At 32.9% G+C, this 13860-nt stretch overlaps 2 protein-coding genes across 2 annotated transcripts in view; both read right to left on the bottom strand.

The window, feature by feature from the left end:
- LOC140341249 (uncharacterized) overlaps positions 1 to 4384 on the bottom strand; it is a 63791-nt gene extending 59407 nt beyond the window's left edge. The window contains exons 1-4 of the mRNA XM_072426815.1: positions 4246 to 4384; positions 2859 to 2981; positions 1533 to 1631; positions 153 to 551 (exon numbers count right to left, since the gene is read on the bottom strand). Of these exons, the coding sequence (XP_072282916.1) occupies positions 153 to 551; positions 1533 to 1631; positions 2859 to 2981; positions 4246 to 4384 (760 nt within the window). The remainder of the gene's footprint in view (positions 1 to 152; positions 552 to 1532; positions 1632 to 2858; positions 2982 to 4245) is intronic.
- An 87-nt stretch (positions 4385 to 4471) lies between these two features.
- LOC140341248 (uncharacterized) overlaps positions 4472 to 13860 on the bottom strand; it is a 40468-nt gene continuing 31079 nt past the window's right edge. Inside the window, exons 8-12 of the mRNA XM_072426814.1 lie at positions 8160 to 8243; positions 7259 to 7339; positions 6793 to 6876; positions 6454 to 6537; positions 4472 to 4569 (exon numbers count right to left, since the gene is read on the bottom strand). Of these exons, the coding sequence (XP_072282915.1) occupies positions 4472 to 4569; positions 6454 to 6537; positions 6793 to 6876; positions 7259 to 7339; positions 8160 to 8243 (431 nt within the window). The remainder of the gene's footprint in view (positions 4570 to 6453; positions 6538 to 6792; positions 6877 to 7258; positions 7340 to 8159; positions 8244 to 13860) is intronic.

Raw genomic sequence — 13860 nt, 5'->3', positions numbered from 1 at the left:
AGTAGCTTCTAACCCCACAAGTTATCCACTGGAGTAAGTTATTACCAAAAATCTTGTTTGTGAATATCCAGCTTGTAAATGGGACCATCAAACAATGTTTTAAACAATGTTTTTTTGCTATTCAGAAACTTCAAAAGTATTTTACTTCTTACCTGTTGAGGTAACAGTTTCTGATTCTACAATCTCAGGTTTCTCTTGTACAACAGACTCTGTGGGTTTTAGAGGTTCCTCAGGTATAACAGGTTCTGTGGCTTTCAAAGGCTCCTCAGTTACAAAAGGCTCTGTTGGTTTCAGGGTCTCCTCAGGTGCTACAGGCTCTGCAGGTTTCAGAGGCTCCTCGGGTACTACTGGTTCTGAAGGTTTTAGGGGCTCCTCAGGTTCCACAGGCTCTATGGGTTGCAAGGGCTCCTCAGTTACAAAAGGCTCTGTTGGTTTCAGGGTCTCCTCAGGTGCTACAGGCTCTGCTGGTTTCAGAGGCTCCTCGGGTACTACTGGTTCTGAAGGTTTTAGGGGCTCCTCAGGTACCACAGGCTCCTCGGGTACAACAGGTTCTGTTGGGGGGGAGTTTATTTATAAGTTTTTTTTTATATTTTTTGTTTATAAACCCACCCTCCACTAATCAGACTCCATTTGCCATGGATAGATTTTTAGAAATTAGATCTGGACATGTAGATGGCATGAAGGAAAAATACACCTTCACTCGACTAGTTAAGCAGAAAGTATTTACATGTATTACATCAATCAAAAATTTAAAAAAAAGGTCTTTAAGTTAACAATTTTCATAGGGGTGTACTTGCTTTTTCATATATGCAGAGAGGTCATAGCTTTTTTGCCAGTGTATTTTAACCCCTTTACAATGTAGTGTGCATCCATACAAAATAATAGGTCTCATAATTTGAACTGTATTCATGCACCAAGTTGGGGCTGTTGATATGAAAGTATGATATTTATGTGCAAACTTCACTGTGCAGTGTCCTTTTGATGCACCTTTCAGATTTCGGACAAGTATCATAATTTTATTTCATATAAGATAAGCATGGCATTGTCCACTACACTGTAAATCTAAAATGCAAATATCTAAATAATAGTAATTAAAGGATTATAGATGTGCTTTTTTTGTTCATACTTACTCCCATCTCCTTCAGTTCCCTTTGAGTTATCTTGATATAGTAAGTGAGCAGTTACAGGTTTGATAATCGGCTCTATAGTGATTTCTGGGTTATTAGTTGAAACAATGCCACTGTCCAAGTCTATGTCTTCAAAGGAGGACTTTCCAAAGTCTTCTTTTAAATATAAATAACAATAAATTAAACTGTGCAGTTTTAGAGTTAGACTAATTGCATTATTTCAGTAAGGTAGGTATGTAAAAAATACATATCTATGAAAAGCTATCTTGTTAGATTGATTTAGGGTCAGATCACATTGTTTAGGTTTCGTGAATTAGGTATGAGCACATGTTAGGGGTTAGCAGAAAATCTGTAAAGTAATATTGGGAAATCTTAGATTTAGATAACATTTGGCCAGAAACTTACGATTTTTTTCTTTAGAGTTTTCCTTCTCGTTTGATTCTTCACTTTCACTGTATTTTCCTCCGTGCTTTCCAGGTTTCTCACGGCTGCCAGAGCCAGGTCCTATTTAGATTTTATATAGAGTAACAAAACAGATTAAATTAGTTAAAGACCAAGACTTGTCTTTATTTTTAGCTTTAACAAGAAAGGGAATGACTTAAAACATGTTATTGCTGTCACCCATTTAGAAAAATTCTCTTCATTATGTCTGTTTATTGGCTAATAAAATAAAAGAACAGCTGAACAGAACTTCCCTCATGAAAGGACACAAACAGCAATAAAATAACATTTCAATTAGATAGGTCAAGTCTTAAAATCTATTTAAGGATTGAATTGTCATCCATTTACCCATTTTTTTCCCTTACTTCTCATTGCCAGCAGTAAGCGAACAAAAATATTATTTACGGCAATATATACAGTAAATTAGTGAATCTCAAAACAACAAAAAACAAAACATTTTTCTAGTTTTGATATAGTTGGCAGGGATTAGAACTCATCTAGGGTTTTAGCTGTTACCCATGGTTCTGTTAGAGAAATTTGACCTAATTCCTTTCCTACAGACAACGGGCCTGATTTATTAAAGCTCTCCAGTGAGTCTGGTTGTTCCAGTGAACCTGGAACAAATCTGGTCCAGGATGCAACACATTTGCTAGCAAAAACAAATGACTTTGAAGAAATTCATTCCAGGTTAACTGGATCACCCAGCTTCACTGATAAAAGTTTATTCTCTCCAGCCTTCAAAAGCTTAAATAAATCAAACCCAATGGTTTCACCAAACAGGAAGAAATGCAAATTTGCAACCAAGACAAAGGTATAGGTACAAAATTTGACAGGGGTTCTAGCTTTCCAATACCCATCTAAATGTTTATTTATCACCTAGTTGCTGTCTTCTTATTTTATTTTTGATAAATCACTGTCAGCAAGGCTAGAAGTAACAGTAAACCTCTTAAATAAACCAATAGCGGTAAAAACCTGCCAAGAGTTCTCGTTCCCCACTATAGCTGTCATTAGAGGAAAGAAAAATAATCTACTAGCAATCATTGGAATCAATGCTTTCTTTCAAAGCCTATATTAGATAGATCTTTAAAAAAGATTTAAAAAAAAACATACTGTGGAAACAAACCCCACATAAAAACAGAGCATAGATATGGTTCATTAAAAAGTAGATGAAATTGTATGTAACCTCTCTATAGTTGTTCCAGACAGATGATAGTTTTTAAGTTAATTGATATTGAAGATATTTGTTTTAAGCATACATTGATGAAGAATATAATTATCTAAAAAATGTACCCTTATTTTCTTTTGAATTTTCTTTTGAATTTTCTTCTTTGGATGAATCTTTCTTTCCTCCTTTGATTTTACCATGTTCTTCATCACTACCTTGCCAACTTTTACCTCCAGGTTGTGATTCACCTAAAAAATAGAAGATATTATGAAATTTACAGTATTGGGCTTCAGCTTCTCAATTCATGAATCGATTAATTCTAAGATAAGTGAGAATAAACTTTGCAAAGTGAATATGCTCTATTCTGTTGGTAAATTATTTAATGTACAGCGCTGCGTAATATGTTGGCGCTATATAAATCCTGTTTATTAATAATAATAATAATAATAATAATAATAATAAATTACCCTGGTGTGTTTCGCTAAGAAACCATAAAATTTATATATGTGTGTGGAGATGACAGAGGGAGGGGAGGATAGCATTGGTTCTATAGTCCAGCAGGCAGGGCTGACAACTGGAGATTTCAGGGTCAGCTTATCTATTCCTTCAAATGACTGACTTTTGTCATTCAGCTGCCTGGTATAAGAACTATGGTTTCAATATAGATTGTTTCCAATTGCTGGGAGAAAACCTAGGAACCTTTCAGCCAAAAGTTTGTGACTGACACCAAAACAAATACATTGGTTTATTAAAGCAACACATTTTAATTTTTATTTATCAAACATCTGAAATTTGTGTTTTTAAAAACTCAACTCCCGGCAAGAAGATAAATAAATATTGGAAATATTAGAAACATTGTATGCTTTTGGCTTTCTAGCGAGATAGCATCCAGGTTCTTACCCTTCACTGCAGCAGCAGATCAAAAGCCAAGAACTGACCAGAATGCAACACAGGTCGATAATGATGTATTAACAACACATCAATAAGGTCACCCCTTCGCTCATATCTCTCCTTTACCATGTTAATTATCAGCACCTATGCACTGTAGAAGAGTATCATTGGCATCTAGCACGATACCCCCCTTCTTCATGCTGCTGTGCAAAAGACAAATTACCAGTTGCATGCATATTTTCTCCTAATTAATACATATCTGCTTGATCAGCTTAAAGGAAAAAGTTATGGAACAGGTTAAGAATAAAGCAAATCAATTGGTACCTAACTGATGCCTTTTGATTCTATCCCTGCCCACCTGGAAGTTTTTTTGTGCAACCCACTCACTAGTGTGTGTTCCAGCTCCTCCTCTTACATTCACTATTAAATAAAATAAATAAAAAATCCAACAGGTCTAATTACTTCATCAGTTAAGAAATCCATACAGCATACTGTGCACATATTTTTTCTACATTATAGGTAATCTTTTTTTAGACAGATATTGGGTGCCTATTTATATATTATTGTTTATGATATCATTTTTAAACTGATATTGATAAACATAGCACATACAGCACATACCTTTATTTTCTTTGGAATTATCCTCTTTGGATGACTGTTTCTTTCCTCCGTTTTTGTGAATATTGATATTGCCCTTTACTTCACCACTACCTTGTCCGGACAGTGAAGATGGAGAAACAGAATGGATAGTCCCTCTCATCATGCAGAGGCATTACTATACTTGTCAATGTCAGGAATCAGAACTAAGATTTATGAAAATTTTGAGAACTGATCCCTGCTCAAAAAATCAGAAATCTGGGTTGGAATGAACACTAACCAGATTTCTCTGAATGCCTCCAGCAGAAGAAGATGTTGAGGAAAAAGAGGCGGCTTCATCTAAACTAACTAGGACGAGGAAAGAGTAAAATATGGCAATGAGACAGCATGGATTGGATGTTTAGGAAGGCATGAAGGCAGAGAAGAACTTGTTTTGCAACAGTAAGTGCAATGTTAAAGTAATGATGTCATTTAGCCTTGTAATTAAGGAATGTGATATTAAAATATCACTAGGCTTTAGCAGTGAAGGAGTATGCAGAAAAAAAGGAATTGTGATTAATAACATGGATTGAGATTACAGTTTAGTAAATTATGAAGTTGTCTGAGATACAGTACGCTGGGAAAGCATAAATAATTAAAGCTTTAGTTATTCAGTCAACAAGGCTAATGCTTGAAGAACAGGTTCCCAAAGCTTGCTTCTGAAAATATGTAACAAATATTAATAAGTTAGCCAACTGGAACTTGCATCAAAGATACAGCAACCAGACCTTTTTCTAAATGACTGTGTCTAAAACATGCAGAAGTTATTGAGGTCATAGCATTAATTGTCAACAAAAATTATTTACACATCATTGTGACTTTGGGAGGACCAGGTCCAAGGTGGGACAGTGAAGATGAAGAAACAGAATGGATAGTCCCTCTCATCATGCAGAGGCATTACTATACTTGTCAATGTCAGGAATCAGAACTAAGATTGAAATTTTGAGAACTGATCCCTGCTCAAAAAATCAGAAATCTGGGTTGGAATGAACTCCAACCAGATTTCTCTGAATGCCTCCAGCAGAAGAAGATGTTAAGGAAAAAGAGGCCGCTTCATCTAAACTAACTGGGACGCGGAATGAGTAAAATATGGCAATGAGACAGCATGGATTGGATGTTTAGGAAGACATGAAGGCAAAGAAGATCTTGTTTTGCAACAGTAAGTGCAATGTTAAAGTAATGATGTAATTTAGCCTTGTAATTAAGGAATGTGATATTAAAATATCACTAGGCTTTAGCAGTAAAGGAGTATCCAGAAAAAAAGGAATTGTGATTAATAACATGGATTGAGATTACAGTTTAGTAAATTATGAAGTTGTCTGAGATACAGTACGCTGGGAAAGAAAAGGCCTTGTAGAAAATGCCGAAAAAAAAAATATACCCACTCTCTTTGTCCTCATGGGGTCTAAAAACATGGATAAACTAGACCTAAATTTTAAGGAAATAGCAACATACTGAGCTAACCTTTATAACTCAGGATTGTTGCGCTATAAACCTTTACAAAAAACAATTCAAACATGGTGATTATACTCTGAAAATAACTGCCAAGATTAAGGTATATTTAAATTGCACTTTCAATATTTTTAGACTTGCAGTTTTCATCTATACTTAGGGATCCTGCAATAAAGCTCCTGGTGCAGACACCCTCTGTTATAGGGCTAAAACATTTTATCACTATCCACCAAATATACTCCTGCAATTTTGAACTCTCAGTGGAAACAACAAATACCTGTGCTATAGAACATCTACTCTTCTTGACATAATCAGATAACTCACAGTACACAATGACATGCAGCAGTTGCTAAAGTACATGTGGACACTAAGTGGCCACATAAAGACTGCGGTAATTCAGTAATTAAAAAAGTAATGCATTTCAGTCACTAATTTAAAAAAAGGAGGTCATAAGTTAAATCAGATTTTCAATAATACTATATTTTCAAGCACTGTTCTTAAAGAATGTATACATAAAATAGCTAGAGATCACTAGGAACCAGCCATGCTTCACAGTAAACACCAAAACACTTCACAGTATATAAACATGAAGAAAATAACTGTTTTATATTACCAGGTTAGCTCTATCTCTTTATAATTTGAACTAATGAGTAGTAAATAGTAGTTAGGTAGCAAAATGTTTGGTAGAATGAGAAAGCTGTTTCATAAAAATGAATAAGTAAATTCATAAACACAACATACCACGTTCTTTTGAACTGTCCTTTTCTGAGGGATTTTTGTGTTCACCAGATGTTTTCTTAAATCCAAAATTGCCTCCAAATTTAACTATATTAAAAAAATATATTCTTTATTGTAATAGAATATTGTCTGTGAACATTTTTGATTTAATAAAAATGCATCTTGTTCCTGTTTTGGGTTATCCTACCTACTAATATACGTTTATAAGAAGCAGAGTATCACCAGGAACATTTTTAAACCTTTTGAAGTGGAGAGATTATGTTTAATATTTATTTGGAATTAATAGGATGAGAAAGATGATCCATATGAATGAGTAAGTGAAGTCAAGACCAAACAACATACCATTTTCTTTTGAGTTGTCTTCTCTTGAGTCATCTTTGTTCTCACCAGATGTTTTCTTAAAACCGAAGTTGCCTCTGAATCCAACTATCATAAAAAAATGCATTGGTTGTTGCAATAAAATATTATCCATGAACATTTCTTGAAGCATGAAAAAGTAGCTGTAATTGTTCTAACTGCTATTAAAACTTTAGCTGTGCAAAGTAATTTCATGTTTTTATGTTGTTGAATTCATCAATTTTTGTGAGTGAGTTTTTGAAAAAAACATATTTCATCACAAGTTGATATCTCTATTGTGTGGTTACTAAAATGTGCATTTGGTTTCAAGTTTATAAGAAGCAGTGTATCATCGGTGACATTTTAAAACCTTCTGAAGTACAAAGATTATGTTCTATTTTATTTAGAATTGGGGGAATGAGAGAGCTGATACATCTGAAATTATAAGTGAAGTCAAGAACAAAAAACATACCCTGTTCTTTTGAATTGTCTTCTCTTGTTCCCTTGTTCTCATCAGATGTTTTCTTCACACCAAAGTTAACTCTAACTCCAGCTATAACACCAAAAAAAATGCATTTAATTTGATGCAATAGGATATTGTCCATGGACATTTCATGAAAGATGAAGGAGCTGCATTTGTTTTGAGTCCTTACTCATAGCTTATAATACTTTAGCTGTGAACAACTGTAACAAAAATATTTTTGTGTTGTTGAAATTATGAATTTTAGTAATTTGTAATGATGTGAAAAAATATACTAAATCACAAATTGATCTGTCTATTGTGTGTTTTTTTTTTTAATTTTCATTTGATTTTAAGTTTATAAGAAGTGGAATATCAAAACATTTTTGTGGAGATTATGTTATCAATAGTATGTTATAGAATCAATAGTATGTGAAAGCGAGTGAGTTGGCCTCTCCTGAATAATTTTTGTGTTCACCAGATTTTTTCTTTAAGCCAAAGTTGACTCCAAATCCATCTATATTAACAAAAATGCATTGATTGTTGCAATACTATGAACAATGTTGCAAGTCCATGAACATTTCTTGAAGGATGTTTTAAAGTTTTACTAATTGCTTTACTTTAGTTATTTTTACAAATTCCAAAATATTAGTCGTGAACACTTGCAAACAAAATTTCATATTTTTGTGTTATTGAAATGTTCAATTTTTATGAGAAACTCCAAAAAAATTATATTTTATCATAAGTTCTGTATATCACAAGGTTACTAAAATAATAGTTTGGTATTAGGTTAATAAGAATCAGATTAGGAACATTTGAAAGCATTTTGAAGAGCAAAGAGTATGTTCTATACTCTAATCTATAGAGCTAATCTATACATATGAAAAGGTGAAGTCAAGAACAGACAAAATACCATTTTCTTTTGAGTTGTTTTCTCTTGAGTCATCCTTGTCCTCACCAGATGTTTTCTCCACACCAAACTTGCCTCTAACTCCAACTATATTGAAAAAAAAATGCATTTTTGGTTACGATGGGATATTGTTTATGAACATTTGTATGAAAAATAAAAAAAGGAACTGTTCTTGTCTTGAGTTTGTACTATATGCTATTAAAACAATAATAAACAATAAAGCAAAACTAGCAAGCATGGGGTGCTCTATAGTAATAATGTAGGGAAATGCCCTCTCCCAAATATTATATTATAATATATTAAATGAAAAAAATGGGTTACCCAAAGGGATTTAGTGGCATCCATTAAATGGTAATTTATGTATATCTATGAATAGTATATCTATTCAATCCATAAATTGTATAAATGCAAATGTTTAAAATGTATATTATACAAGGAAGTACATTAAAATACATTTCATACTTTCATAGTAAGAACCATGTATGACAATACAACCATTATGATTCAATATATATGCTGCAATTTATACTAGTCACTATGTGACTGATTTTAACATCAATTACTTTGCAGGTCTGAATATAGGGTTTGATCAGAAAATTATCTTTTTTTAGGTTGATCAACTAAACCTTTGTTTCATATTTTATATTATTTGTGAAATTCCTTGTCTGTAAACCATAACCATACTTTATTGTATCACTTCTGGCTGGCATCTCCCAGGTGAATTATGTTTAAAAGAAACAACATAAATAATAATTACAACAAAGAAAATATAATGACTTATTTTTTTTCTATTACTCATAGCTAATTACATTTTTAACATTAATTCAAATTAGAAATACTAAAGTTACTTTTGTTCTATTTTGCCATTTTAATGCCCAAAATGCCCCCCTAAGTTTAGGTTCAGGTTGGCATCTCCCAGAGTTTTTTTTATCATTCAGTTGCCAACTTTTATGTCATTTACTTCTGTGTTAAGAAAGGGTCAAGTAATTTGAATTTATCCTTTAAACATGCATGCTGTACAATATAATTCTTCTCCAATATATTCCACCACCATTTTGAAATGACTTTTAATTAGAAATACTAAAACTATAAATTAGTTTTGTATTTATTAATAACTTACATTTTCCTCTTTCCTCTGATGATTTCCCAAAACTACCTTTAATTTCATGCTGTCCATTGATTTCAAAAGTCTTCGTCTCCCCACCCTTACCAAATTCTATTTTGCCATTTTGGTGACCAAAAATTCCCCCTAGGTTCAGGTTGGCATCTCCCAGATTTATTTTGCCACCTTTTATGTCAATAAGTTCTGTGTTAAAAAAGGGTGAAGTTATTTAATACTATCTCAAAAACATCCATGCTGTGCAATTTATTACTTCCGAATTATATTTCATTACCTTCTAAGTTAGTTCTAATTAGAAACGCTAAAATTACAAGTTAGTTATATTAATAGCTTACTCTTTTAACCTCGCTCAACCTACCCGGATGATTTCCCAAATCCACCTTTATTTCATGCTTCACATTGATTCAAAAGTCCTTGATTCCCCACTGTTACCAAATGTATGTTTTTTTTTATTTTGGTGAGCAAAAATCCCCCCTAGGTTCATATTGGATTCTCCTACATTTTAGGTATACTGTGTTTCTTTAGAAGAAAACTGAGAAGATGATTTTGGCCCCCAAGCATTCATCATTATTTTAAAGTTGGCTAACTAAGCCACATCCAGTACTCTCCTCTCCCTGTGCTTTTTTTATAGCAATTTAATAATTTGCCATTAAACTGGTAATATTCCCAACCTCAGGAAAATACTCTATCATGCAGGAGACTTTACAGGTCTGGAAATGGATATTTCCATACAATCCTTTTATCTGCTAATCAGAAAATCATAATGCCACATACACATTTTAAAATAGAGTAACAGGAAAAATCATATTTTATCATATAAGGCATCCAAAGTATTGGGAATTTTTCACAACAATCACAGGTGATACAACAATCACAGTTGAGAACAATCACAGTTGATACAACCTACCATATATATGCAAAATATAACAACATGCTTTTGGCTTTAGTAGACCACTCTTATGTATAAATCCTTACCTTATAATATACTCCTATCTGAAATTGTCCCCACCCACCAGGTAGCTCCCACCCCTTAAATCGTTTTTGTAAGTAATCTTACATATAGGGATAGACCAATTACCAGCTACATCTAAAAATATCATTATAAACCTTTAGCCAGTTGCAAAACTAAGGCTAACAAAACATATGTAATCCAACTGTTGGACAGAGATAATAAAAACAGAGAATTTTAAAAAAGAAAATGGTTGCTTTGCAAAATATTAACTCTAATTTTCTCAGCAGTAGAATTTTGATACAATTCAACATGATTTGGTTCTTTTAGAATAAAAACCCAGGACAAATTTATATTAACCTCATTTCAAAGGAAAACATTATTGAACACTGCCTTATATGACTCAGTTTTAATTAAAATATTTGACTTTAGTGAAATATGTTTTCTTAACTTACGCTTTCCTCCTTCCTTGTCTTCTTCAGCTGATTTCCCAAATTCTCCCCTAATTTCACTTTGTCCTTTGAATTTCATTTTGTCCTTTGTCTCCCCACCATTACCGAATTTTATTTTGCCATTTTGATTACCAAATAAACCCCCCAACTGTAGGTTGGCATCACCTACTTGTGATTTGCCACTTTTCAGGTCAACATGATCTGTGTTAGGAAATAAAAAATCATTCAATTGTTTTTTTATGTAGTTTTTTCAGCAACAAAATTAATTTGCTCAATAATCTATATCAATGCAAATGCCCTGTTTCCTATTTATAAACTTATCAACTGAAATAAATATTTAAATATCAGAAAAGCTACAACAGGCTGATGTTTTAAAGCTCTTCAAGACTTGAGAGGATATATTTTCATTGGTAAACCTGGTTCCCCCATGGTAAAAAGTTGAGAAAGGTTGGCATAAGATATGACTAAGGTTGCATTATGTGGTGCTACTGGATCATATAGCAAGTTCTATCATTTTGTTGTTATTAGACTCGATTATTTAGGCTTCTTTTACAATTGCCACAAGCCCACTAGCCCCTACCCCTGAATTGGTTAGGTTACAAACAGGATAGAAAATTATCACCTACATCTAAAATATGATAGGATACCTATAGTCAGTTGCAAAACTAAATATAACTATAATCTAGAAAAAAGCCAAACCTGCTGGCCAAACAGAAATAATAAAAAAGTCACACAATAAAAAAATTACAGTTTCCTTTTGGAACTGTACAAACTACACAAACAAATGCAGAAAAAAAGGCAGTAGGGGACCACTTTACAATTTTTTTCCCCAAAACAAACTGTCATGCGACAGTCATTTGAAGTTTGTACATAGCTTAACGTTGCAGTCCTTGATTGACATAGGCCTTACCTGCAGTAAGTTCTAAATATCTTTTAGGTACAACACTACTAAGCTCCCACGTGCACACAGGGAAGATTAGTGGTCTTTTACAGAAATTATTCAATTTCACAATAATGTATACAATTAAAATATCTAATTTTCTATTTATTAGCATTAACAAAGGACATATCTAAATATCATTTTAACAAATTTACAATGTATGTTGTACAAATCCAGTATTAGGTCCCTGTTTTCTCATGATTTCAAATGTCCTTGTATCTCCACCATCAACCCACCCCTTTTGTAATCTGAATACATCCAATTTTATTTTCTCACCCTGTGCTTAATTTCATTTGGAAATTATCTCTTTGTTACCATTGTTAGTAGTTAAAATGACTTTTTTGTAGCTTTAGCTGACCTAACTTATCACTTTCTTTATAAATGCCTTACATATATTTCATGTATGTGTTCATGGTGACTCTGAGGTCAACAAGAAAAATCCCATAGCATTCCAATCCACTTGGAACCATCTGCTAGACAATTGATTGGGCCGCAATAGAATTCATGATTCCTTTTTCGGACTTATATTTTTAATCTAACCTGTAAGGTCCCAAAACTTACATTTTTCTTCTTCTGCATTGCCCTTAGAAGCTATTCCAAAACCACCCTTAGTGTCTTGGTTTCCACTCAGTTTAAATCTCTGTCGCAAACCACCAATACTTAAATTCCCACTTAGATATGCAAGAAAATCCTCCAAACTGATAGTGATATCACCCAGTTGTACATTGCCACCATTCCAATCAATATGATCTGTATAAATGATATGACATTCAGGTAATTTAAAAACATTCAGGTAATTTAAAACAATGTTCATTAATTGACCAGGTTACTAGATATGGTGTATTTTGGTAACCCAAGACAGCAAAGCACCTATTCACAACTAAAATGGTTACTAAATTATTATTGTTTACACCCTAAAAAACTCATGTCTCTCAACCCGGTGAGTGTACCTGATTTCCTGTCTGGTAAAATGTTGTATTGAAAGAAAAATTCAAGAATATCTTTTTAACAGAGGCATTAAAATGAGTAAAACCTACAGGTTTTATAACTATTTCCTTAAAATCAGATTTATTTTTTTTAAGGGAAAACAAAAATGGCAGTTTACAGTCTATACAAATAGGTTTTATGCATCCTTGTAAACAGCATCAGTTTGACATTGGTTTGCTTTTGAGATTGTTCAAAATGTATTACCAGGGGCATTTTACCTGCATTTGAGGCTGATTTTAAACTGCATTTGACCTGCTTCATGCGGGTTTTGCATTCCCGTAGACTTGAATGAATGTATAAACCCATCCAATGCAAGGAAGAGCCCATTGACAAAGGCCTTATAAATGTTATTATTTAGACGTGAACTACACATATTATTGAACTACACCTTATTTATTTTCATTTGATAATTTCTCAAAAGTTTCCTTAAGGGCTCTTCCTAAATATAGTGTAGATAAAATCCAGTTGCCTTTACAGTAGAAATTCAAAGCAGTGACTCCCTTTTAAATGGCTCCATGCAAGTTTGCATCAGGGACAAAGTATCTGAAAGTAAACTGACTCTATTGTAGACACCCTTTGGAAAACCAATAATGCTTTGAGAACCCAGTTAAACGGGTTCAATCTTTGTAAAACAAACATTTTTGCTATACGCTCTAATAAACTGATATTGAAATAGCAGATAAAAAAATAAAGTACCTAAATAAAGTTGACAACAATGCCTTTTAGTTTCTTTTCAAATTAATTATTTAAAATACTTTAATGGTCTTTATATTATTGCCTTTAGATAAAACTCCAAGAGTGCCCTGGAATGCTTGATCTGCACTAAATACATTTTGTCACCATTCCAAACAATGCTTTATCATATACAATACACAATGTTAGTGTTTTATCACTCATTTATTGCATAATAAAAATTTGGCACTTTCCCACATGGAAATTATTACTAATGTTAGTCTTTTAATTACAGAATGTGGTATTTGTCAGCAACTTACATTTTACTCCTTCCTTATCCAAATTAAACGTTTTTTCAAATTCACCATCAAATTGGGCTCCACTGATTTGGAATAACCTTTTCAAGTCATCAGTACTTAATTCTGTTTTACCCCTTAGTTGTCCAAGCAAATTCCCCAAAGTGACATCACCCACTTGTAAATTGCCACTTTTTAAATTTAAATGATCTGTTTTAAAGAGGAAAAATGTCATTATTTATTCCAATCTCAAACAAGCATCCCAGAAATTAAAAGAATTTTCTTCCC

This window comes from Pyxicephalus adspersus, chromosome 11, assembly GCF_032062135.1.
Source record: "Pyxicephalus adspersus chromosome 11, UCB_Pads_2.0, whole genome shotgun sequence".
Classification (NCBI taxonomy): domain Eukaryota; kingdom Metazoa; phylum Chordata; class Amphibia; order Anura; family Pyxicephalidae; genus Pyxicephalus; species Pyxicephalus adspersus.
This window is presented reverse-complemented; position numbering and strand designations above follow the sequence as displayed.